The sequence below is a fragment of the Oncorhynchus keta genome, unplaced genomic scaffold (assembly GCF_023373465.1).
Source record: "Oncorhynchus keta strain PuntledgeMale-10-30-2019 unplaced genomic scaffold, Oket_V2 Un_contig_6667_pilon_pilon, whole genome shotgun sequence".
Taxonomy (NCBI): Eukaryota; Metazoa; Chordata; class Actinopteri; order Salmoniformes; family Salmonidae; genus Oncorhynchus; species Oncorhynchus keta.
In genome coordinates, this window is record NW_026288991.1 from 60,441 (window position 1) to 88,284 (window position 27,844).

Here is a 27,844-nt window from a genome sequence, read left to right on the forward strand (position 1 = left end):
CAGGTCCTTTATGTGTTTGTAGAAAGACCACCAGGTCCTTTATGTGTTTGTGGAAAGACCACCAGGTCCTTTATGTGTTTGTAGAAAGACCACCAGGTCCTTTATGTGTTTGTAGAAAGACCACCAGGTTCTTTATGTGTTGTGTTTGGAAAGACCACCAGGTCCTTTATGTGTTTGTAGAAAGACCACCAGGTTCTTTATGTGTTTGTGGAAAGACCACCAGGTCCTTTATGTGTTTGTAGAAAGACCACCAGGTCCTTTATGTGTTTGTAGAAAGACCACCAGGTCCTTTATGTGTTTGTAGAAAGAACACCAGGTCCTTTATGTGTTTGTAGAAAGACCACCAGGTCCTTTATGTGTTTGTAGAAAGACCACCAGGTTCTTTATGTGTTTGTGGAAAGACCACCAGGTCCTTTATGTGTTTGTAGAAAGACCACCAGGTCCTTTATGTGTTTGTAGAAAGACCACCAGGTCCTTTATGTGTTTGTAGAAAGACCACCAGGTCCTTTATGTGTTTGTAGAAAGACCACCAGGTCCTTTATGTGTTTGTGGAAAGACCACCAGGTCCTTTATGTGTTTGTAGAAAGACCACCAGGTCCTTTATGTGTTTGTAGAAAGACCACCAGGTTCTTTATGTGTTTGTGGAAAGACCACCAGGTCCTTTATGTGTTTGTAGAAAGACCACCAGGTTCTTTATGTGTTTGTGGAAAGACCACCAGGTCCTTTATGTGTTTGTAGAAAGACCACCAGGTCCTTTATGTGTTTGTAGAAAGACCACCAGGTCCTTTATGTGTTTGTAGAAAGAACACCAGGTCCTTTATGTGTTTGTAGAAGGACCACCAGGTCCTTTATGTGTTTGTAGAAAGACCACCAGGTTCTTTATGTGTTTGTGGAAAGACCACCAGGTCCTTTATGTGTTTGTAGAAAGACCACCAGGTCCTTTATGTGTTTGTAGAAAGACCACCAGGTCCTTTATGTGTTTGTAGAAAGACCACCAGGTTCTTTATGTGTTTGTGGAAAGACCACCAGGTCCTTTATGTGTTTGTGGAAAGACCACCAGGTCCTTTATGTGTTTGTAGAAAGACCACCAGGTCCTTTATGTGTTTGTGGAAAGACCACCAGGTCCTTTATGTGTTTGTAGAAAGACCACCAGGTCCTTTATGTGTTTGTAGAAAGACCACCCGGTCCTTTATGTGTTTGTAGAAAGACCACCAGGTCCTTTATGTGTTTGTAGAAAGACCACCAGGTTCTTTATGTGTTTGTGGAAAGACCACCAGGTCCTTTATGTGTTTGTAGAAAGACCACCAGGTCCTTTATGTGTTTGTAGAAAGACCACCAGGTTCTTTATGTGTTTGTGGAAAGACCACCAGGTCCTTTATGTGTTTGTAGAAAGACCACCAGGTCCTTTATGTGTTTGTGGAAAGAACACCAGGTCCTTTATGTGTTTGTAGAAAGACCACCAGGTTCTTTATGTGTTTGTAGAAAGAACACCAGGTCCTTTATGTGTTTGTAGAAAGACCACCAGGTTCTTTATGTGTTTGTGGAAAGACCACCAGGTCCTTTATGTGTTTGTAGAAAGACCACCAGGTCCTTTAGAAAGACCACCAGGTCCTTTGTGTTTGTAGAAAGACCACCAGGTCCTTTATGTGTTTGTAGAAAGACCACCAGGTCCTTTATGTGTTTGTAGAAAGACCACCAGGTCCTTTATGTGTTTGTGGAAAGACCACCAGGTCCTTTATGTGTTTGTAGAAAGACCACCAGGTCCTTTATGTGTTTGTTGAAAGACCACCAGGTCCTTTATGTGTTTGTGGAAAGACCACCAGGTCCTTTATGTGTTTGTAGAAAGACCACCAGGTCCTTTATGTGTTTGTAGAAAGACCACCCGGTCCTTTATGTGTTTGTAGAAAGACCACCAGGTCCTTTATGTGTTTGTAGAAAGACCACCAGGTCCTTTATGTGTTTGTAGAAAGACCACCAGGTCCTTTATGTGTTTGTAGAAAGACCACCAGGTCCTTTATGTGTTTGTAGAAAGACCACCAGGTCCTTTATGTGTTTGTAGAAAGACCACCCGGTCCTTTATGTGTTTGTAGAAAGACCACCCGGTCCTTTATGTGTTTGTAGAAAGACCACCAGGTCCTTTATGTGTTTGTAGAAAGACCACCAGGTCCTTTATGTGTTTGTAGAAAGACCACCAGGTCCTTTATGTGTTTGTAGAAAGACCACCAGGTCCTTTATGTGTTTGTAGAAAGACCACCAGGTCCTTTACGTCATGTGTTTGTTCTGTCGTGAGACTCCTCAGCATCAGAGGAGAGTTATAAAAGCAGACGTCAGGGTAAGGAGCTGAAAGCGACAAACTTGTGATTCTCATGAAAGTTAACACTCCCTAAACTCTTCCTGATTTCACTGCTGCCATGCATCCAAGAAGGAGTGTGTGACAGGGCTCAAATGTGTCACGGCAACACACACGACAACAGGATAGTATTTAATAAACGTCACTTACGTGGTCGAACGTACCTCTGCTTAGAACATTTCTTAAAGGTTTTAGTCCCCACCCACATCTAAACATACACGCATATACACACTCTGCCAAAAGCATCAGTGTGTATCGGTAGTGTGTATGCAGTGTGTGTAACTCTGCTAAAAGCATCCGTGTGTATCGGTAGTGTGTATGCAGTGTGTGTAACTCTGCTTCTGAACTCAGTGATATTTATTCTATATGACACAGCCCAGAGACTACTCAGACAAAGCAGGCCTCTGCCATAAAGGGGTTCCCGAGTGGCGCAGTGGTCTAAGGTACTGCATCTCAGTGCAATAGGTGTCACTGCAGTCCCTGGTTTGAATCCAGGCTCTATCACATCCGGCTGTGATTGGGAGTCCCATAGGGCGGCGCACGATTGGCCCAGTGTCATCTGGGTTTGGCCGGTGTAGGTCGTCATTGTAAATAAGAATTTGTTGTTAACTGACTCAGCCTCCAGTATTTATGCTGCAGTAGTTTGTGTCGGGGGGCTAGGGTCAGTTTGTTATATCTGGAGTACTTCTCCTGTCCTATTTGGTGTCCTGTGTGAATCTAAGTGTGCGTTCTCTAATTCTCTCCTCTCTTTCTTTCGCTCTCTCGGAGGACCTGAGCCCTAGGACCGTGCCCCAGGACTACCTGACATGATGACTCATTGCTGTCCCCAGTCCACCTGACCGTGCTGCTGCACCAGTTTCAACTGTTCTGCCTTATTATTATTCGACCATGCTGGTCATTTATGAACATTTGAACATCTTGGCCATGTTCTGTTATAATCTCCACCCGGCACAGCCAGAAGAGGACTGGCCACCCCACATAGCCTCGTTCCTCTCTAGGTTTCTTCCTAGGTTTTGGCCTTTCTAGGGAGTTTTTCCTAGCCACCGTGCTTCTACACCTGCATTGCTTGCTGTTTGGGGTTTTAGGCTGGGTTTCTGTACAGCACTTTGAGATATCAGCTGTTGTACAAAGGGCTATATAAATACATTTGATTTGATTTTGATTTGACTTGTCTAGTTAAATAAAAGTTCAATTAAAATTAAGTTTGACATGGGGCCATTTCCATTCAAATGCACTGTGCCCTTAGGCATAAACAAACAGGAGATTTAACCTAACACACGCTGGATTAAAGTCAATGTGAGAGAAATGAAACACACTGAAAGCTGTTGTTGTGCCTATAGCACTGGGCTTAAAATGCTAATTGGTCTTAGCCACAAATTGAGGGATTTGCTTCATTCATATTCACAGCTTCTGTGAACTGCAGATATGACAGACTTTTGGAGTAGAAGTTTATATTTATTTAATTTATGGGGGGCTTCCTACAGGTTTGAATGCACATCTGTAGCATAGTGTATGGATTATTGTGGGTGAAGGATAATAATTGCATTGTGCTAATAGTTTGTAAAGGTTGTCCTGGCGCTTGGCAGTATCGGTCTATGGTTCACTGATGCTTAGCCTTATAAACACACACACACACACACACACACACACACACACACACACACACACACACACACACACACACATGGAATGTTCCTAATTGGTAGTAACTAGGGTTAGAAGGCAGATGAGGTAGCACAGGCTTTTAAGAAACCTGTTTTCCTAACACTACATTACACAGATCAGTGAAGTCTGTTCTCCTAACACTACATTACACAGATCAGCGAAGTTCTGTTTTCCTAACACTACATTACACAGATCAGCGAAGTTCTGTTTTCCTAACACTACATTACACAGATCAGTGAAGTTCTGTTTTCCTAACACTACATTACACAGATCAGTGAAGTTCTGTTTTCCTAACACTACATTACACAGATCAGTGAAGTTCTGTTTTCATAACACTACATTACACAGATCAGTGAAGTTCTGTTTTCCTAACACTACATTACACAGATCAGTGAAGTCCTGTTTTCCTAACACTACATTACACAGATCAGTGATGTCCTGTTTTCCTAACACTACATTACACAGATCAGTGAAGTCTGTTTTCCTAACACTACATTACACAGATCAGCGAAGTTCTGTTTTCCTAACACTACATTACACAGATCAGTGAAGTTCTGTTTTCATAACACTACATTACACAGATCAGTGAAGTCTGTTTTCATAACACTACATTACACAGATCAGTGAAACCTGTTTTCCTAACACTACATTACACAGATCAGTGAAACCTGTTTTCATAACACTACATTACACAGATCAGTGAAACCTGTTTTCCTAACACTACATTACACAGATCAGTGAAGTCTGTTTTCCTAACACTACATTACACAGATCAGTGAAGTCTGTTTTCCTAACACTACATTACACAGATCAGTGAAACCTGTTTTCATAACACTACATTACACAGATCAGTGAAGTTCTGTTTTCATAACACTACATTACACAGATCAGTGAAACCTGTTTTCATAACACTACATTACACAGATCAGTGAAGTCTGTTTTCCTAACACTACATTACACAGATCAGTGAAGTCTGTTTTCCTAACACTACATTACACAGATCAGTGAAACCTGTTTTCATAACACTACATTACACAGATCAGTGAAGTTCTGTTTTCATAACACTACATTACACAGATCAGTGAAGTCTGTTTTCATAACACTACATTACACAGATCAGTGAAACCTGTTTTCATAACACTACATTACACAGATCAGTGAAGTCTGTTTTCATAACACTACATTACACAGATCAGTGAAACCTGTTTTCATAACACTACATTACACAGATCAGTGAAGTCTGTTTTCATAACACTACATTACACAGATCAGTGAAACCTGTTTTCATAACACTACATTACACAGATCAGTGAAGTTCTGTTTTCATAACACTACATTACACAGATCAGTGAAGTCTGTTTTCATAACACTACATTACACAGATCAGTGAAACCTGTTTTCCTAACACTACATTACACAGATCAGTGAAACCTGTTTTCCTAACACTACATTACACAGATCAGTGAAGTCTGTTTTCATAACACTACATTACACAGATCAGTGAAACCTGTTTTCATAACACTACATTACACAGATCAGTGAAGTCTGTTTTCATAACACTACATTACACAGATCAGTGAAGTCTGTTTTCATAACACTACATTACACAGATCAGTGAAGTCTGTTTTCCTAACACTACATTACACAGATCAGTGAAACCTGTTTTCCTAACACTACATTACACAGATCAGTGAAGTTCTGTTTTCATAACACTACATTACACAGATCAGTGAAGTTCTGTTTTCCTAACACTACATTACACAGATCAGTGAAGTTCTGTTTTCCTAACACTACATTACACAGATCAGTGAAGACCTGTTTTCCTAACACTACATTACACAGATCAGTGAAACCTGTTTTCATAACACTACATTACACAGATCAGTGAAACCTGTTTTCATAACACTACATTACACAGATCAGTGAAGTTCTGTTTTCATAACACTACATTACACAGATCAGTGAAGTCTGTTTTCCTAACACTACATTACACAGATCAGTGAAGTTCTGTTTTCATAACACTACATTACACAGATCAGTGAAACCTGTTTTCATAACACTACATTACACAGATCAGTGAAGTCCTGTTTTCCTAACACTACATTACACAGATCAGCGAAGTTCTGTTTTCCTAACACTACATTACACAGATCAGTGAAGTTCTGTTTTCATAACACTACATTACACAGATCAGTGAAACCTGTTTTCCTAACACTACATTACACAGATCAGTGAAACCTGTTTTCCTAACACTACATTACACAGATCAGTGAAGTCTGTTTTCATAACACTACATTACACAGATCAGTGAAACCTGTTTTCATAACACTACATTACACAGATCAGTGAAGTCTGTTTTCCTAACACTACATTACACAGATCAGTGAAACCTGTTTTCATAACACTACATTACACAGATCAGTGAAACCTGTTTTCATAACACTACATTACACAGATCAGTGAAGTCTGTTTTCCTAACACTACATTACACAGATCAGTGAAGTTCTGTTTTCATAACACTACATTACACAGATCAGTGAAAACGTGCCCTCTCGTTTCCAGCACATCTTCATGATATCCATGTTTATATCGTATGCTCTCTCTCCGTGGTGAATGGGGGGGGGATATCCTCTATCTCTGTGGTGAATGGGGGATGTCCTCTATCTCTGTGGTGAATGGGGAAAATGTCCTCTACCTCTGTGGTGAATGTCCTTCATCTCTGTGGTGAATGGGGAAAATGTCCTCTATCTCTGTGGTGAATGGGGAAAATGTCCTCTACCTCTGTGGTGAATGTCCTCCATCTCTGTGGTGAATGGGGAAAATGTCCTCTATCTCTGTGGTGAATGGGGGATGTCCTCTATCTCTGTGGTGAATGGGGAAATGTCCTCTGTCTGTTGTGAATGGGGGATGTCCTCTATCTCTGTGGTGAATGGGGGATGTCCTCCATCTCTGTGGTGAATGGGGGATGTCCTCTATCTCTGTGGTGAATGGGGGATGTCCTCTATCTCTGTGGTGAATGGGGAAAATGTCCTCTATCTCTGTGGTGAATGGGGGATGTCCTCCATCTCTGTGGTGAATGGGGAAATGTCCTCTATCTCTGTGGTGAATGGGGGATGTCCTCTATCTCTGTGGTGAATGGGGGATGTCCTCTATCTCTGTGGTGAATGGGGGATGTCCTCTATCTCTGTGGTGAATGGGGGATGTCCTCCATCTCTGTGGTGAATGGGGAAAATGTCCTCTATCTCTGTGGTGAATGGGGGATGTCCTCCATCTCTGTGGTGAATGGGGGATGTCCTCTATCTCTGTGGTGAATGGGGAAAATGTCCTCTATCTCTGTGGTGAATGGGGGATGTCCTCCATCTCTGTGGTGAATGGGGAAATGTCATCTAACTCTGTGGTGAATGGGGAAATGTCATCTAACTCTGTGGTGAATGTGGAAAATGTCCTTTATGTCAGTGGTGAATGGGGAAATGTCATCTAACTCTGTGGTGAATGGGGAAAATGTCCTTTATGTCAGTGGTGAATGGGGAAATGTCATCTAACTCTGTGGTGAATGGGGAAAATGTCCTTTATGTCAGTGGTGAATGGGGAAATGTCATCTAACTCTGTGGTGAATGGGGAAAATGTCCTTTATGTCAGTGGTGAATGGGGAAATGTCATCTAACTCTGTGGTGAATGGGGAAAATGTCCTTTATGTCAGTGGTGAATGGGGAAATGTCATCTAACTCTGTGGTGAATGGGGAAAATGTCCTTTATGTCAGTGGTGAATGGGGGATGTCCTCTATCTCAGATAAGGCAGAAGTCTCTGTTTGTCACATATAGCTAATGCCTTGTTTTAATCTCAACAGTCTAACACAGGTTTATGGCACACAGGAGACCTGGGCTTGAACCCTGGTGTGTCACACATTTTGTAAGGATCACCCTCTTTCCACTGGTTTAAACTGCATGGTGCAGAGGGTGCTGTGTGTCTGAGTTTATTACTGTGAGCTCAGCTTCCATGTTCTGTCTGCTGACAACCCATCAGTCAGTCAGATAGTCAGCCAGCTAGAAAGCCAGCCAGTCAGCCAGCTAGTCTGTCAGTCAGCCAGTTAGTCAGTAAGTCAAACAGCTAGTCAGTCAGTCAGCCAGCCAACTAGACAGTCAGCCAGCTAGTCAGCCAGCTGGTCAGCCAGCCAGTCACCTAGTCAGTCAACCAGCTAGTCAGTCAGCCAGCTAGTCAGCCAGCTAGTCAGCCAGCCAGTCAGTCAGTCAGCCAGTCAGTCAGCCAGTCAGTCACCAAGTCAGTTAGTCAGCCAGTCAGTCAGCCAGTCAGTCGGTCAGTCAGTTAGTCAGCCAGTCAGTCAGTCAGCCAGTCAGTCAGTTAGTTAGCCAGTCAGTCAGTCAGTCAGTCAGCCAGCTAGTCAACCAGCTAGTCAGTCCATACTTAAGGTAAACACACTGGTTGAAAGGGCCCATTTGTTCGTTGCCCAGTTTTTGGAGAACATGCTGATAAAAGTCGCAGACTCGGCTGATCTGACACATGGTCCGAAATCTGATGTTGGCACATGGGAGTAGGAGAAGGAAGGAGACGTGGGGAGATTAGGGGGGCAGGTCGCCAAGCCTGAGGGGCTGCTAGTGGGAATGTAAGGGGGGAGTGGTGGAGGAGATTGTCTTACTCAGGACCAGGAGGCTTGATTTGGCAGGGAGGGCTATAACCCTGCTGGATGCTTCAGTAAGGTGGGGTTGCAGGAAAGGGGGGGAGCCTTGTCATGTGATGGGGACTGCCTTGTCATGTGATGGGGACTGCCTTCTCATGTGATGGGGACTGCCTTGTCATGTGATGGGGACTGCCTTGTCATGTGATGGGAACTATGGAGGGAGGGGACTGCCTTGTCATGTGATGGGGATTGCCTTGCAATGTGATGGGAACTATGGAGGGAGGGGACTGCCTTGTCATGTGATGGGGATTGCCTTGCAATGTGATGGGAACTATGGAGGGAGGGGACTGCCTTGTCATGTGATGGGGACTATGGAGGGAGGGGACTGCCTTTTCATTTGATGGGGACTATGGAGGGAGGGGACTGCCTTGTCATGTGATGGGGACTATGGCGGGAGGGGACTACATTGTCATGCTAGGTAGACTATGGAGGGGAGGGGACTTCCATGTCATGTAATGGGGACTATGGAGGGAGGGGACTGCCTTCTCATGTAATGGGGACTATGGAGGGAGGGGACTGCCTTTGCATGTGATGGGGACTATGGGGGGGGTTGCCTTGTCATGTGATGGGGACAGCCTTGACATGTGATGGGGACTATGGTGCGAGGGGACTGCCTTTTCAGTTGATGGGGACTGTGGAGGGAGGGGACTGCCTTTTCATTTGATGGGGACTGTGGAGGGAGGGGACTGCCTTGTCATTTGATGGGGACTGCCTTGTCATGCGATGGGGACTATGGTGCGAGGGGACTGCCTTTTCAGTTGATGGGGACTGTGGAGGGAGGGGACTGCCTTGTCATGTGATGGGGACTGCCTTGACATGTGATGGGGACTATGGTGGGCGGGGACTGCCTTTTCATTTGATGGGGACTGTGGAGGGAGGGGACTGCCTTGTCATGTGATGGGGACTGCCTTGTCATGTGATGGGGACTATGGCGGGAGGGGACTTCCGTGTCATGTGATGGGGGACTGTGATCCTTTACAGGAAGGGAGGACCTGTCAACTCTGTGTGCATACGAACAGTGTTCTCAGGTCTGATGATGAAAAGCCAGAGGGGGATGCATTCGTGAGTTCACTCTGACACTGTTAAAGAGCACGTTGTTGTTATCAGGGAATTGAAGAAAGATGGGATCTCGTTGAGCGAGGCAGATGGACAGGAGTAAATGTTGATTGAATGATGGATGGATGTTTGCCATGTCCACACATTAACCCACTGACTATCCTGGTATTGAACAAGCGAACTGAACTAGGATCAGTGAATTATCAAATTAAGAAGTGCTCTCGTCTGGATGGACATCACTCTTTCCATTATGATGGTTGGGAGGTTGGTTGGCAACAGTGCTCTGCATTAGGGAATGTATATTCCAACAATACTTGTAATTTAGGACAGGCCAAAGTATCAGAGTGAATTTAAAATAATAGTTAATTGCGAAATCAAAGTTTGTCAGACCTTTTCAGAGGTCATCAGTGGTCTGATGAGTTGATATCGTATCCCATCTGTTAAGTAGATCCAGCTAATTATGATCTGAAGTACATCTAACTGGTATCATTTCAGATGCCTGTCCTTCAGATTGATATGATGAGATTAAGGCAGACAGTAGGTAGGTCAACAACTACACTGCTCAACAAAAATAAAGGGAACACTAAAATAACACATCCTAGATCTGAATGAATTAAATATTCTTATTAAATACTTTATTCTTTGCTGTCATGGTCAAAACATATTGATACAACAGTAGCTAAGATGGGGAGAAGCCCATCCTACAGGCCCTAGTTTTGTGTATCCCAGAGAGCTAACTTTAATAATATGCATGTCAATCTCTCCTGGCTCAAAGTGTAGGAGAGATTGACTTCATCACTACTTGTATTTGTGAAGGTATTGAAATGTTAAAAGCAGCGAGCTCTCTCTTTAAACAAATGTACAGAGCTGTCTGTCTAAACTACTACGACACAGCTCAGACACCCATGCATACCCCACAAGATATGCCACCAGAGGTCTCTTCACAGTCTCCAAGTCCAGAATAGACTATAGGAGGCGCACAGTACAACATAAGGCCAGTCTATTCCAGTCTATACTGGAAGTCTATTCCAGTCTATAATGGAAGTCTATTCCACATCAGGTAACTGATGCAATTAAGGAACAGCAGGGACTGTGAAGCAACACAAACACAGACACATGCACACAAACACACAATAACATACACACTATACACATTACTTCACATGACTTCATTTGAATGTGCATACATAGTAAGAGCATATGGAAGCTTTGGGAATGAATCATAACATTTTGAGTTGCAGGTCACTTGGTAAGAATGAAAGTGAATATTACTGAGGACTAGTATCTTGCAAAGCGACTAACACAGAAAAATATTGGAGTTCCTCACCCAATAGTGACCTCTGTAACTATAGATTATGTCTGGGTGGCTTCCTTGCCAGCACATGTTGAGCAGCATTATAAAACAGAAGAGACACCAGCTAATAGAAGCTAGTCATGATCAGTGGGGACCCGTCATTCATTTTTATTGAAAACATTTTTTTTGGGGGGGGCTGGCCTGTTTTGCATGTTATTTTGGCATTAATACGTGTCACATATCAGTTTGCAAACAATGTAAAGAAAAGAATAAGCCTCATACAAACATGGTCTATTTACTGCTTTCTTGAGTAAGGCAGCTCCAAAATGCAAGTGTTTCAGCCTAGCTCAGTGCTTTCTGTGGTGGTGGGGCAGCCAGTGGAAAATACAGAGCGTAGGTGTTGGTAATGTTCTCTAATGTCACTCATGGGGACACTACGTCACCGCCAAGTCTAAGGGTAGAATTCAAAAATTCAAGCCCCTTGGGTGCTGCCATAGAGTTACATTAGAAGTGCCCATCCAAGAAGGCTCAAGGTCATTGGCCACAGATAAAATGACGTCAAATCACGTTATATCTACAGTAGCTTTGATTGGACTGATCATGTCAACATCATACTTTCAAAATCTTAGCCAGCAGTCATCATTATGAATCAAGTCGGCAATCTACTGGCAAATCCTTTTTAACCCTTGTCATATGAAGAGAAAGAATGGCAAGAAATTATAGATAAACCATATCGGTGCTCATCGGCCATTGGACATAAACATTACACGACAAGTTGGACATCGCAAATTCAACAATGAGTGGTTTTCTGCATTCATTGCAAAGCAATCACTAGCCTGCTATTCAATTGAGTGGCTGTGTGGTCCCAAATCTGAGATTAAGGGTCTCTTTTCCAAGTTTAGAATTATAAACATGAAACATTGGCCATGCTGTCAATGAAGCAGGATTTATGCCTCGCTCCAAACAACTGTTAACTAGGAACTGTGAAATCTTCAGTGGCATTCTCTGGATTTATGGGGCTTTCAAGACAACTGGGAACTCAGGAAAATATTTGCTCTGACTGGGAAAATATGTTTTCAACGGTCATCCAACTTGGAATTGTAAATCCGGAACTCGGGCTTCTTTGTAGAGCTGCAACCTGAAGATCACTGACGTCATCATGAGTCATCCTTTTTTCAGAGATCCCAGTTGTCTTGAAAGCACCATAAATCCAGAAAATGCCAGACTTTGATGACAAAGTTTGATAACAGAATTTGCCCACAAAGGACCGCTGTGCCACCTTCCTGTTCAAGTGAGCAGAGGTAAGTCTTACAAGGTAAGTCCAAAAATGTCTTGTATGCTGCTGCAATAATGATGTAATATGCCAGGGAGATATGTAAACTGTAGCTAAGAAAGTAATACTAAGTGTATGTTGTGTAGTAAGCTGTTAGTAGCCCATGTGCCTCACCACCTAATCATTTGGTCTATTTTCCCCTCTTAATTTCGCCTACTGTTCTGACTTGGTGGTGCACATTTTTTTAAAGGCAGTTATTGAGGCTGAATGAACTGTTTCGCTGCCAGACAAGGCTCCGCTGATAGCCAGGTGTAGCAGTGGAAAGGTGTTGGGACAACTTTATATAGGCCTTAACAGTTTGTGGGCGCCATTTGTCACTGTTATAGTGCAGTTCGTGTATTGTTTTGTGTTGTGTAGTGGCTTTGCTGACATGCATCCTACATTGTTTTATTTTCCCCCACCAAGATGTACATGCTGAAATCACCACTGGTCTCGATACGGAGCAGAAGGCCATATTTAATGGAGACCAGGATGAGGTTGAACATTCATCTTTCTCCGCAAGTAGGTCGCCAATCATGGATTCAATCAAATAATATTTACATAGTTAAATGAAAAGAAACCCGACGGCATATCCATTCAAATGTACTCTACACATCTTGTTTTAACTTGACCTTGCCTTAACCTTAACACTTGAAAAGCAGTTAGAGTCCTTATTTATGATTCAGTCCAGTGGTGTCTAGGTTGTCTATTCACCATGGTCTGGCTCCACTCAACAAAAAGGTTTCAACCCCCAACCAATATCCCTCTGTCACCTGACAAGAGCCCCCCCACCTCTTCCTCTATCGACCTGGATAGTTTCATCTTGGCATTGCCTTCTGCCTCACAATGGTGCTCACCTATACTTGAGTGGAAATTACAGCTGTGCAGGACAACAGAAACAGGAATCCAATAATTATCTTAAGGTGGCCAAGACATGTTTCTATCAGCGATAGCATTCATCAACAGCATTTGTAGTGGTTCAGTTGAAATGGGCTCACACACACACACACACACACACACACGCGCGCACACACACAATTTGAAATATTTTCACAGGTGGGAGTAGACTCCCATATTGTTATTTTTGTAAAGATTACAAAGTCGTTCATCAAGACACAGAACCCAACCCAGTCATATGCGTGTGTAGAGGAGGATATGCAGTGTATTTGATTTCAGAGACCTTTGAAAGAGACGACTGTGCAGCAGGGTGACATACAAAGCTCTGTGGGTTTAGTGTACAAAGAAGATCCCAAGGGCAAAGGCCTGGTTGGAATCTGAAGCAGTCTAAGGGGCTTACAGTATTACCGATGGAAGCCTGTCAGTGTGTGAATATGAGAGATGTTCCAGGTCAAGTACACTGTCAGTGTGTGGATATGAGAGGTGTTCCAGGTCAAGTACACTGTCAGTGTGTGAATATGAGAGATGTTCCAAGTCAAGTACACTGTCAGTGTGTGGATATGAGAGATGTTCCAGGTCAAGTACACTGTCAGTGTGTGAATATGAGAGGTGTTCCAGGTCAAGTACACTGTCAGTGTGTGAATATGAGAGGTGTTCCAGGTCAAGTACAATGTCAGTGTGTGAATATGAGAGATGTTCCAGGTTAAGTACACTGTCAGTGTGTGAATATGAGAGGTGTTCCAGGTCAAGTACAATGTCAGTGTGTGAATATGAGAGATGTTCCAGGTCATGTACACTGTCAGTGTGTGGATATGAGAGATGTTCCAGGTCAAGTACACTGTCAGTGTGTGGATATGAGAGATGTTCCAGGTCAAATACACTGTCAGTGTGTGGATATGAGAGATGTTCCAGGTCAAGTACACTGTCAGTGTGTGGATATGAGAGATGTTCCAGGTCAAGTACACTGTCAGTGTGTGGATATGAGAGATGTTCCAGGTCAAGTACACTGTCAGTGTGTGGATATGAGAGATGTTCCAGGTCAAGTACACTGTCAGTTTTCCCCTCACACAGGTTTCAGGTGATCCTTCTCTCCCTCACTCTCTGTTTTCCCCTTCCTTTCACAAACAAGACTAAAGCAAATCCCTCCAAATCCTTGTGTGCCTTGTTCAAGCTGTGAATGAAACTTCCAGACGTAAAACGACTCGCTAAACTGTCGCCAAGTGCTTATAACAGCAGGAGGGAAGAGAAGAAGGAAGAAAACAACAACCATCAGTTAGCGTGTCGTTTCATCCTGTTGGCGCCCCGTCCTTTTAAAACATGTTCAAGCAGAATAACGTCGGCCGATAACGAGGCTATCGCGCTGCAGCAGATGCCTTCCAATAACGCCACGTCTCCCCTGACATGGCTTCACAAGCTGGGCTTATTGACATGGGGCTCTGGAGACGGGCTAGACAATCAGGACTGGCTGTCCACAACAACAATGGCCTCCCAAAAGCCCCACAGTAAACACATCCAAGAGCCTTTCATCTCCAAGGTTACAACAATAGCACATCTACCACAGGAAGCATCAACCGAAGTATATCCACACTACATTGTGAACGTAGACATGGAGCGAAATGCCATGAGACCTATATGGTTTAATGGGGGGATTGATTTATTGTTAGCCCAGGCGGAGATCATGGCCAGCAGGTTGTACAGTTTATGCAAAGGTCATTACTACAACAGTTAACATAGCGATATGTAACCTTGTCTGGTAATGTTGAAGTTGAAGCCACAGTGATACATCTCACCCAACAGGTTAGTGTGCAGTTGATTTCCATTTGTAAAAGTGTTGTTGTGAATAAAGCTCAAAAAAGAGTGGACTAGTACTAGTGACTTAAAAACATTCAAGGCAATATTCAATATTGAGAAGAACATCTAGTATCATACAGATATCACTAATCATAGTATAATGATTAGTACCTCTTCTCCTCAAATCTCTGTTTAGTGAATTTTCAACAAATGCATTCCAAACAGTAATTGACTAATAATACCCCGAATTTAATAAAAAAATAGGATATATTCTCAGAATATCATTTTCACATTCTCTGTTTGATAAAGGAGGATTTAATCTGTGTACACACCTAATGCTTTTCACATTGTGCGTTTCATTTCGTAGTAAAACTCTCAGCCTCTGATGTGTTCATTGCAAGAAACAAATACAGCTGACAGGATATCTCTCAGGATACCTCTCAGGATACCTCTCAGGATACCTCTCAGGATACCTCTCAGGGTACCTCTCAGGATACCTCTCAGGGTACCTCTCAGGATACCTCTCAGGGTACCTCTCAGGATACCTCTTAGGATACCTCTCAGGATACCTCTCAGGATACCTCTCAGGATACCTCTCAGGATACCTCTCAGGATACCTCTCAGGATACCTCTCAGGATTCCTCTCAGGATACCTCTCAGGATACCTCTCAGGATACCTCTCAGGATACCTCTCAGGATACCTCTCAGGATACCTCTCAGGATACCTCTCAGGATACCTCTCAGGATACCTCTCAGGATACCTCTCAGGATACCTCTCAGGATACCTCTCAGGATACCTCTCAGGATTCCTCTCAGGATACCTCTCAGGATACCTCTTAGGATACCTCTCAGGATACCTCTCAGGATACCTCTCAGGATTCCTCTCAGGATTCCTCTCAAAAACATTTTCAATCGTTATCACATTTTTTAGCTGCCATTCTCTCTCTCTTTATCTCACTCCATCTGCCCATTCTGGCATGTGAAGTATCAGATACTTCAGCCAACACGAACAGGGTTGCTTTGGTTCAGAAAATCTATTTTTCCTTCAATGACAAATGGTTTTATTTGGATAATCGTTTTTGTGAGAACATTTAAGAGGTGATGGCCTCATACGAGGACAATAAAGATTTGTTTTGGTATGAGTATGGCTTGCCCAGTCAAAACACAGCTAGATGGACGGACAGACAGTGATATATGGAGGACAGCGACGGCCTTGACAAACAGTTTTAAATAGACTATCAGGAATGTCACCATGACGGCAGAGTTCCAGAATCCAATGTTTGACAAGAGTGTTGGTTGTTCCTTTTCACTGGGCAGTCTTCCATAAAACATCAGAAAGGCTACACAACACGGACCAAAACCCAACAGGAGACAAGTAGGAATCTCAACGCAAGATAATAGGCAGGAAATACCTGCATAAATAACCATTGCCACCTTGGCATAACGCTGCTTACAAGATGTATAATAATTGTCAATGTGGCCACTAGACATAGGCTATCCACACTTCCTGGGATACTAACCCTCCGCGCTTAACCACCACAAATATTACAAAACATACAGTGCCTTCAGAAAGTATATACACTCCTTCTTTTTCAACGTTAATGTTGAATGTCAAATGGTGGCTTCTGAGTCACTGATCTACACACAATACCACATAATGTCAAAGTGGAATTTTGTTTGTTGAAAGTTGTCGGAATTAATACAAAATTCTAAGCTGAAATGTCTTCAGCCATTCAGTATTCAAGCCCTTTGTTATGGCAAGCAGAAATAAACGCAGGAGTGAAAATGTGCTTGTCAAATCACATAATAAGTGGTATGGATTCACTCTGTGTTCAACAATAGCGGTTCACATGATTGTTGAATGACCCCCATCTTGTCACGCCCTGATCTGTTTCACCTGTCCTTGTGCTTGTCTCCACCTCCCTCCAGGTGTCACCCATCTTTCCCATTATCCCCTGTGTATTTATATCTGTGTTGTCTGTTTGTCTGTTGCCAGGTCATCTTGTTTGTTCAAATCTACCAGCGTTTTGTCTCAGCTCCTGGTTTACCCCAGTCTCTCTTTTTCTCGTCCTCCTGGTTTTTGAACTTTGCCTGTCCTGACCCTGTACCCGCCTGCCATCCTATACCTTTGCTCAACTTCTGGATTACCGACCTCTGCCTGACCTGACCGCCGTCCTGTATCTTGGCCTCTGCTCTGGATGATCGACCCCTGCCTGCCTTGACCTGTCGTTTGCCTGCCCCTGTGGTTACAATAAACACTGTTACTTCACACAGTCTGCACTTGGGTCTTACCTGGATTCCTGATACATCTCTATGATTTAATTAATGAACCCTTATTTTACCAGGTAAGGTGTGTGTGTGTGTGTGTGTGTGTGTGTGTGTGTGTGTGTGTGTGTGTGTGTGTGTGTGTGTGTGTGTGTGTGTGTGTGTGTGTGTGTGTGTGTGCGTGCGTGCGTGCGTGCGTGCGTGCGTGCGTGCGTGCGTAGTTAATATGCAGTGTGGGTGGGTGTGACTGTTAGCCATATGATATTGCAGAGTGAAAATAATTTGGGTTATTTTATATTTAACATCCCTGTGCTGTGTATCCTGAACTGATCTCCGAGGTAACACAGGCTCGTTTCATGTTTATTATGAGCCCACCCACTCTCCTATCAATATCTGGGTTGTTAAGCCCCTAGAGAGTCTCCCTCTCGGAGATGAGGAGCTCTAGGCGGTATAGTGCTGACGCCGGCCCGGTTTGAGGAGAAACGGTAACATTCCTGCTACAGCTCGAAATCCAAACCCGTATCCCCCAATATGAACAGCTTTAGGACTACCTATTTTTCAGTGACTTGAATTTAAAGTACATCTCAAAGGTCAGATTCCTGGTGATCTGAAATGACCTGCTACCATCAGGCTTTGAGGCAGTAGCCCGGACACAGATGTGTTTGTGCTTTTGCCTGTTTGGTGTGACAATTTCACGGAGTTGGCAAGAGAGCAGAAACAGACTGACACCCAGGCTATTCGGGCAGATGTAACCTATCAGATGTATTTTAGCCCTCTGTAATGTGTGAGAGTTGCAGGGGACATTGTAGGTAATAATAAATAATAATATATGCCATTTAGCTGACGCTTTTATCCAAAGCGACTTACAGTCATGTGTGCATACATTCTACGTAGGTGTAAGTCAACGATTCTACTAAACCATTCACCTCCATATTTAGGAAGCATTTACATGTTAATTGAGTGTCAGTCACAAACCGAAACAGTCAAACATGTTTTGGATTGCATAAATAAAATGGCACCTTAAACAAAATGCTAATATGTGAAGTCACTGTGGGAATCCATGCATCAGAAGTACCTTAAACAATTAAAAACAAAATATTAAAATACAATTTTAACATTTAAATATATATTATTTAAAAATGTTTAGGGGTAAATCAGCTTTAAAAATGCAGATAGATTGTAGCTTCCATCAATGCAATTGTCTGCATCACTTCCAATCCCCCAAATATATATATATACACACTACCGTTCCAAAGTTTGGGGTCACTTAGAAATGTCCTTGTTTTTGAAAGAAAAGCAAATAATGACATCAAAATGATCAGAAATACAGTGTAGACATTGTTAATATTGTAAATGACTACTGTAGCTGGAAACGGCTGTGTACTACTCCCTTCACAGAACAGCGCAAACTGGCTCTAACCAGGTTTGAAGACGTTCCCACATATGCTGAGCACTTGTTGGTTGCTTTTCCTTCACTTCGTGGTCCAACTTATCCAAAACCATCTCAATTGGGTTCAGGTCAGGTGATGTTGAGGCCAGGTCATCTGATGCAGTACTGCATCACTCTCCATCTTGGTCAAATATCCCTTACACAGCCTGGAGGTGTGTTGGGTCATTGTCCTGTTGAAAAACAAATGATAGTCCCACTAAGCGCAAACCAGATGTGATGGAGTATTGCTGCAGAATGCCGTGGTAGCCATGCTGGTTAACCAGTTCAAGCTAGGGGGCGCTATTTCATTATTGGATTAAAAAACGTGCCCGTTTTAAGCGCAATATTTTGTCACAAAAAGATGCTCGACTATGTAACGGCGTTCGTCTGTTGAAGGAGAAGCGGACCAAAATGCAGCGCGGTGGTTACTCATGTTCTTTAATGAAGAATAGCGATACATTAAATAACTATAAATATACAAAACAACAAACGGAACGTGAAAACCTATACAGCCTGTCTGGTGAAATAACTAACACAGAGACAGGAACAATCACCCACAAATACACTAACAGAATATGGCTGCCTAAATATGGCTCCCAATCAGAGACAACGATAATCACCTGACTCTGATTGAGAACCACCTCAGGCAGCCATAGACAAATTGGTCCTTCTGTAGCTCAGTTGGTAGAGCATGGCGCTTGTAACGCCAGGGTAGTGGTTTTGATTCCCGGGACCACCCATACGTAGAATGTATGCACACATGACTGTAAGTCGCTTTGGATAAAAGCGTCTGCTAAATGGCATATATATTAGACACCCCACGAAACCCCAAGACAAAAAACACACCACAATAACCCATGTCACACCCTGGCCTGACCAAATAAGTAAAGAAAACACAAAATACTAAGACCAAGGTGTGACAGACTATGCATATAATTGCCAGCTTTGGAAAGAAAACACTCTGACGTTTTCAAAACTGCAAAGATATTATCTGTGGGTGCCCCAGAACTGATCTTACAGGCGAAACCAAGATGCAACTTCAAACAGGAAATGAGCAGGATTTTTGAGGCTCTGTTTTCCATTGTCTCCTTATATGGCTGTGAAAGCGTCACGAATTAGCCTGCCCTTTCTATCGTTTCTCCAAGTTGTCTGCAGCATTGTGACGTATTTGTAGGCATATCATTGGAAGATTGGCCATAAGAGACTACATTTACCAGGGGTCCGCCCAGTGTCCTTTGTTGAAATTGTTGCATAATCTCCAAGCTGCTCACATTCATCCATGTGATTGAGACAGAGAGGAGACTTACAGGAATGATATCATGAAGAGATATGTGAAAAACACCTTGAGGATTGATTCTAAACAACGTTTACCATGTTTCAGTCGATATTATGGAGTTAATGTGGAAGAAAGTTTGCCGTTTGGATGAATTAATTTTCATTTTTTTTTTGGTAGCCAAACATCACGCAGAAAACGGACCGATTTCTCCTGCACAACTAATCTTTCAGGAAAACTGAACATTTGCTATCTAACTGAGAGTCTCCTCATTGAAAACATCCGAAGGTCTTCAAAGGTAAATGATTTATTGAATGTTTTTGCTGGTTTTTGTGAAAATGTTGCCTGCTAATGCTAACGCTAAATGCTAATGCTATATGCTAACGCTAAATGCTAAATGCTAGTTTGCTATGGTTGAGAAGCATATTTTGAAAATCTGAGATGACAGTGTTGTTAACAAAAGGCTAAGCTTGAGCGCAAATAGATTAATTTCATTTCATTTGCGATTTTCATGAATAGTTAACGTTGCGTTATGGTAATGAGCTTGAAGCTGTATTCACGATCCCGGATCCGGGATGGCTCGACGCAAGAAGTTAAGTGTGCCTTGAATTGTAAATAAATCACTGACAGTGTCACCAGCAAAGCACTCCCACACCATCACACCTCCTCCTCCGTGCTTCACCATGGGAACCACACATGCGGAGATCATCCGTTCACCTACTCTCCATCTCACAAAGATACAGCGGATGGAACAAAAACTCGCAAATTTAGACTCTTCAGACCAAAACACAGATTAGCACCGTTCTAATGTCCATTGCTGGTGTTTCTTGGCCCAAGCAAGTCTCTTCTTATTATTGGTGTCCTTTAGTAGTTGTTTCTTTGCAGCAATTCAACCATGAAGGCCTGATTCATGCAGTCTTGTCTGAACAGTTGATGTTGAGATGGGTCTGTTATTTGAACTCTGTGAAGCATTTATTTGGGTTAGAATTTCTGAGGCTGGTAACTCTCTGGAATGACTCGGTGTGTCCAGACTTTTGACCTCTACTCTATATGTATATATATATATGTATATGTATGTATATATATTTATGTATGTATGTATGTATATGTATGTATGTATATATATATGTATGTATATGTATGTATATATATTTATGTATATGTATGTATATATATTTATGTATATGTATGTATATATATTTATGTATATGTATGTATATATATTTATGTATATGTATGTATATATATTTATGTATATGTATGTATATATATTTATGTATATGTATGTATATATATTTATGTATGTATGTGTATGTATGTATGTATGTATGTATGTATGTATGTATGTATGTATGTATGTATGTATGTATGTATGTATGTATGTATGTATGTATGTGTGTGTGTGTGTGTGTGTGTGTGTGTGTGTGTGTGTGTGTGTGTGTGTGTGTGTGTGTGTGTGTGTGTGTGTGTGTGTGTATGTATGTATGTATGTATGTATGTATGTATGTATGTATGTATGTATGTATGTATGTATGTATGTATGTATGTATGTATGTATGTATGTATGTATGTATGTATGTATGTATGTATGTATGTATGTATGTATGTATGTATGTATGTATGTATGTATGTATATATACATATATATTGACATATTTGTTTTAAATATATTGTCCTTTATATGACTTTCTAACCCTACCACCCCTCCCCTAATTGAGTAAACTAATGAACAACAACGCTTAGTCCTCTACTTCCAGCTTATACATACTATATACTTAACATCTTAATATCTTATTTAAAAAGCAAATATCTCCTCTAGTTTTTTAAATAATCTCGTACGCTAATCCAAATAAACAACAGGCGCAGTGGGGGCCAATAACAGGATAAGTGTGGCCATTGCGTACATTCTGACAAGTGTTCTTGATGGGTTAAAAACCTGACTAAGTCTGCGTTTGAATTTTAGTGAGTGAGTGAGTGAGTGAGTGAGTGAGTGAGTGAGTGAGTGAGTGAGTGAGTGAGTGAGTGAGTGTGAGCGTGCGAGCCAGAGAGAGGAGCGTTTGGGGGTGGTCCAGACATCCAGTCCATGTGTAGCCTACCTCGCACGCACACAGCCTCCTCGCATCAGTTGAAAGAAACCTGACTGCGCGACGGATGCAGTGCACGAAGCTCCTGGTGTTCCACATCTTTCATTTCAATCAGTTATTTTTTCCGTGTAGGGTGTTTCCCGACACTATTCGGTTTTGTAAATGGTTTCTTAAGTGTGAATACTCATGGATCTATTGCGCAAGAATATTCCTCTTATTTGTCCGCTATCCCGATGGCAGAAGCGGGGACAAAGCCGAGGAGCGTACCGGGGATACTGCTTTAGTGGAAACCAGACCCGTTGTCTGTGATTGGAAAAATCGCACGGCTGCTACTTTTCTTTGCGATTGACGGCAGTCCTTAAACACAGCCGTCAATAAGGTAACTAGGCTATCCTGTGGAAACAGACGTGCTCAATGTGTTTCCACTATATTTTGCGATCTAATTGCAGGAGGGTGGGTTCATTTAAAACATGTACCAATGTGTGGATAAAGTTATTGTTTTACAAATATTCAATCCATGCCTTCCATTATGTTTGGTTAGTTGGTTGTGGTGCATGACATGTTTATATTTAGCGTATATGCATCGGAGAAGCTTACCCTGCGCCCCCGCGCGCACAGACGGACACAAACCGTTATCTCTGTCGGTAGACATTACTTGCCAGTCGCATGCTGTTTAAAACATCACTTTTCTACAGGTGGCGCAATTATTCCATCCACATAGTGGCAAAGCGGTGTTTAATGCGTTATTACAATTGTAATAGTCTATGCTATTTTATCGTGTGCTGATTTCTTATGATATTGGGCCACTGCTCAAGTGTCTGTCAGAGGAATAACCTGGGCTATAGGTATCACTATCTACAGAAAAAATAAATAAACAAATAGATGCTTAGGCCTACCATTCATTGGACTTATTTCGCTGACATCTAATGTCCTACATTTCTTATTGTTCTGTAGTGATATGGGATAGAGGGAGCATTGTGATATTTTAATATTTCAAAGTTAATTTAGGCCTATAGTTTGGAATAAAGTCGTTACATTTTAAAAGTCTATATTTTTCAGCGTTTGGGTTTTAGTTCCCGGTGTAACAATGTGAATTCGGTTGAGGTGGAATCAGAGCGGAACTGAGCGCCCCGAAAGAGGAGCCTGAGCTGATGATGATGAATGCTGATTGTAGTGACTGACTACCATTCAGAGCGATCACATTTTTGTACAGAAATACAAAGGCATTTATCCTACATAATGTGCACTGCCACACAAAGCCTTTTGAATTGTCATGTTAATTCATTTTTTTATGGATTCCCCCTTTTTATGACATGAATTGAAACCGTAGAACGTTGTGCTACTGTGGATGGTTTACATGTCTTTGTGAATGGTATTCTGCACTCACCTCGACACAGACAGATTATTTCAATTACAAAAGCTAGCTGGTCAGAGAAACAATTCATTATGATTTATATTTCTGGCTACTTGATTCTCTCTCTCCCTTTCTATCTGTCTCTCTCTCTCTTTCTCTCTCTCTCTCTCTCTCTCTCTCTCTCTCTCTCTCTCTCTCTCTCTCTCTCTCTCTCTCTCTCTCTCTCTCTCTCTCTCTCTCTCTCTCTCAACCTCTGCCTTTAGGGCAGAGATTAGTGGAGGGTGAACTAACGGTACATTAGTGATTGAGCATTCAGTGGACATAAGATACTTTTGATATCAGCTTATTCAGTAGAAGCAACAAGCCACAACAGAGGGAAAGCCATCTGGCGCATCGCTGGAGGTCACATAGAAAGCAGAGGCACAGAATGACACAGAACACACTACACTGACACAGAACACACTACACTGACACACTGACACAGAACACACTACACTGACACAGAATACACTGACACAGAATACACTGACACAGAATACACTGACACAGACACATAATATACTGCACTGACACAGAATGCACTACACTGACACAGAACACACTACACTGACACAGAACACACTGACACAGAACACACTACACTGACACAGAACACACTGACACAGAACACACTACACTGACACAGAATACACTACACTGACACAGAATACACTACACTGACACAGAATACACTACACTGACACAGAATACACTACACTGACACAGAATACACTACACTGACACAGAAACACACTACACTGACACAGAACACACTACACTGACACAGAACACACTACACTGACACAGAATACACTACACTGACACAGAATACACTGACACAGAACACACTGCACTGACACAGAACACACTGCACTGACACAGAACACACTACACTGACACAGAACACACTACACTGACACAGAATACACTACACTGACACAGAATACACTACACTGACACAGAATACACTACACTGACACAGAATACACTACACTGACACAGAACACACTACACTGACACAGAATACACTACACTGACACAGAACACACTACACTGACACAGAATACACTACACTGACACAGAACACACTACACTGACACAGAACACACTGACACAGAACACACTACACTGACACAGAATACACTACACTGACACAGAATACACTGACACAGAACACACTGCACTGACACAGAACACACTGCACTGACACAGAACACACTACACTGACACAGAACACACTACACTGACACAGAATACACTACACTGACACAGAATACACTACACTGACACAGAACACACTACACTGACACAGAATACACTGACACAGAACACACTGCACTGACACAGAACACACTACACTGACACAGAATACACTACACTGACACAGACATACACTGACACAGAACACACTGCACTGACACAGAACACACTACACTGACACAGAACACACTGCACTGACACAGAACACACTACACTGACACAGAACACACTGCACTGACACAGAATACACTGCACTGACACATCAAACTGAGGCTTCACACTTGCATGCATCATTACATAACTTGTATACACTTCACAACAACTGTTGCAAGTTCAGTTCTTTATTAGAGGCTATAGTACAATGATATGCATCAATAGCAGGGTTACTCCGTTGTTCTCTAGTGTAACCATTATTTCCTTCCCCCTCAGGTATATGACTTGGCTCTGACCGCCGGCGTCTAAATGAAGTGGCCCAGCCATGCAATGTTCCTGGAAGGCAGTGATCCTGCTGGCCTTGGCCTCCATCGCCATCCAGTACACCGCCATCCGGACTCTCACTTCCAAGCCCTTCCAGCTCTGCCCCGTGCCAAGCCCCCAGAACTGTGGCCTCCTGGGAGGCCCCGAGACAGAGTCCCCCATAGAGGGGCGGGCCGGCTGCGACGACTACCCCTACTTCAGCTTCAACGCCTCCCGTAAGACCCACATCATGGTGCTGGCGACAACGCGCAGCGGCTCCTCCTTCGTGGGCCAGCTGCTCAACCAGCATGCTGACATCTTCTACCTATTCGAGCCCCTCTACCATGTCCAGACCACTCTGATCCCTCGGCTATCTCACAGCCGCAACGCAGCCGACCGCAGGGTGATGCTGGGTGCCAGTCGCGATCTCCTGCGGAGCCTCTACGGCTGTGACCTCTACTTCCTAGAGAGTTACATTAAGCCGGCGCCGGCCAACCACACCACAGACAAGCTGTTCCGTAGAGGGGCCAGCCGGGCGCTATGCTCGCTGCCCGTGTGTGATGCCTTTGGACCCACCGACGCCAATGTAGAGGAGGGTGACTGTGTCAAGAAGTGTGCCTCCCTCAACATGACCCTGGCGGCCGATGCCTGCCGCGAGAAGCGGCACGTGGCGATCAAGGTTGTGCGTGTGCCGGAGATCGGGGACCTGCGGGCACTGGTGGAGGATCCACGGCTGAACATCAAGGTTATCCAGTTGGTGCGCGACCCTCGCGGGATCCTGTCGTCGCGGATCGAGACTTTCCGGGACACCTACCGTCTGTGGAGGATCTGGAGGGCCACAGGGCGGAGGCCCTACAACCTGGACCTCAGCCAGCTGACGGTGGTTTGTGAGGACTTCCTCGGCTCTGTGTCCACAGGACTCAGCCACCCCCACTGGCTCAAAGGGAAGTATATGCTGGTGCGTTACGAGGATCTGTCCAGGAACCCTCTGCTGAAGACCATGGAGATATATGACTTCCTGGGTCTGCCGATGGACAAGAGCGTGGAGGAGTGGATACAGACCAACACTAGGGGCAGCACCGAGCTGTCGGCTAAACACAAGTACGGTACGGTGAGGGACTCGGCGGCCAACGCCGAGAGCTGGCGCTTGAAACTGTCCTACGACATGGTGGAGTATACGCAGGCCACGTGTCACAAGGTACTACATCAGCTGGGCTATAAGGCAGTAAAGTCAGCTGAGGAACTGAAAAACATGTCGCTCTCACTCGTGCAGGACAAAACTTTTGTACCTTTTTCCTAACAAAGATAGTTCCCGGATGACTATTGTTTTATATATTTATAAATGTTGCCTTATAATTTTCATGGGTTATGTTTGTGTTTTTGTCTTTTGATTTCAAATTTGCACTACAACTTAAGAATTCTTAAAGTCATCTAAGGGTGGGAGTTCACTTGTTGGTTTAGGAACAGCACAAAATGTTTGATTTAAAGAAAAAAAACCTAGAGATAAACACACCAGTTTACAAATGTAAATTCAACTCCCGAGGATTTGATAATGAAGACCATTGACTTTTACTTTCAGCCGTCTGAACTAAATGCAAAGCACCGTCCTCATAGACTCCCTGTCTGCCAGCTGTTGCATCAACACACACAGTGAATGTTGCCATTCCCTCTAAGGGGTGACTGAGTCCGCGTTGCAGGAGGACAACAGACTTTTATAGGACTGGACAACATTGGACTGAACAAGACCAACTGTGCAATAAATAGTGAATGTTGCACTCAACCTTTACCAGGATCGTCTTTCTGTCAATGGGAACGGGGAATACTGGTGACAGGGTGTCACACAACGCAGGGTAATAGCCCATGATAGCTACACCCCCCCTGAGTAAAGGGCTTAAATCCCACAGGAAGTGGTATGAATGTTTCATCACAGCATCAGGCGTTCAGGGTCTCTAACCATCTGTTCCTAACAAAGTCATGAATACTAACCCAGCATCTATAGCAGGAACAAGAGGAAATGGCACAATTGAGTCCATGGGGGGGGGTCCATTGGTGACCAATAAACAGCACTTCCGAAACATTCCTAAACACAGTCAGAGGTAAAGGCATTAGCGTTACATCACACCCCTTGCCACCGCAGTATCTGGGGCAGATTTGTATAAGCATTTCCTCAATGGAATGTTAGCATCTGTTGAGAGGGATTCAAACGTACAACGTTAAGGTAAAACAAAACAGAGAATTATTATGAATTGAAGACATATTTTCATCTTATTAAGCATCGTCTTCCATTCCTTTCAGAGAAAACTGCAAGCAAATCACTCATGACCAAATCTAAATCTGACTCCCTTGGCTCTTTAATGTATTTAGAAACAATGCTATAGTGAATAGTGAAGGATGTGAATGCCCAGGTCAAAGTGGCGTTTAGGGACAGTGTGCACTGTGATTTCTATCCATTTACCCAGAACAGATAACGCTGTATATGGGAATTCACACACTCTGTGGCTCATCAGTATTGGTGGCTGAGCCCATTGAGATGCAGAACACAAGGCTGTGATCCTACTCTGGTCCGGGGATGGAAGCACACTCTCCCTCTCTGTCTCTCTCTCTCTCTCTGTCTCTCTCTGT

At 43.2% G+C, this 27,844-nt stretch overlaps 1 protein-coding gene across 1 annotated transcript; it reads left to right on the plus strand.

The window, feature by feature from the left end:
• Positions 1 to 22,083: 22,083 nt before the first annotated feature.
• Positions 22,084 to 27,002, plus strand: LOC118379608 (carbohydrate sulfotransferase 1-like). The gene is made up of 2 exons (XM_052511327.1): positions 22,084 to 22,492; positions 25,196 to 27,002. The coding sequence occupies exon 2, from the start codon at positions 25,245 to 25,247 to the stop codon at positions 26,520 to 26,522; it is 1,278 nt and encodes a 425-aa protein (XP_052367287.1). The 5' UTR covers positions 22,084 to 22,492; positions 25,196 to 25,244; the 3' UTR covers positions 26,523 to 27,002.
• The last annotated feature ends 842 nt before the right edge of the window (positions 27,003 to 27,844 follow it).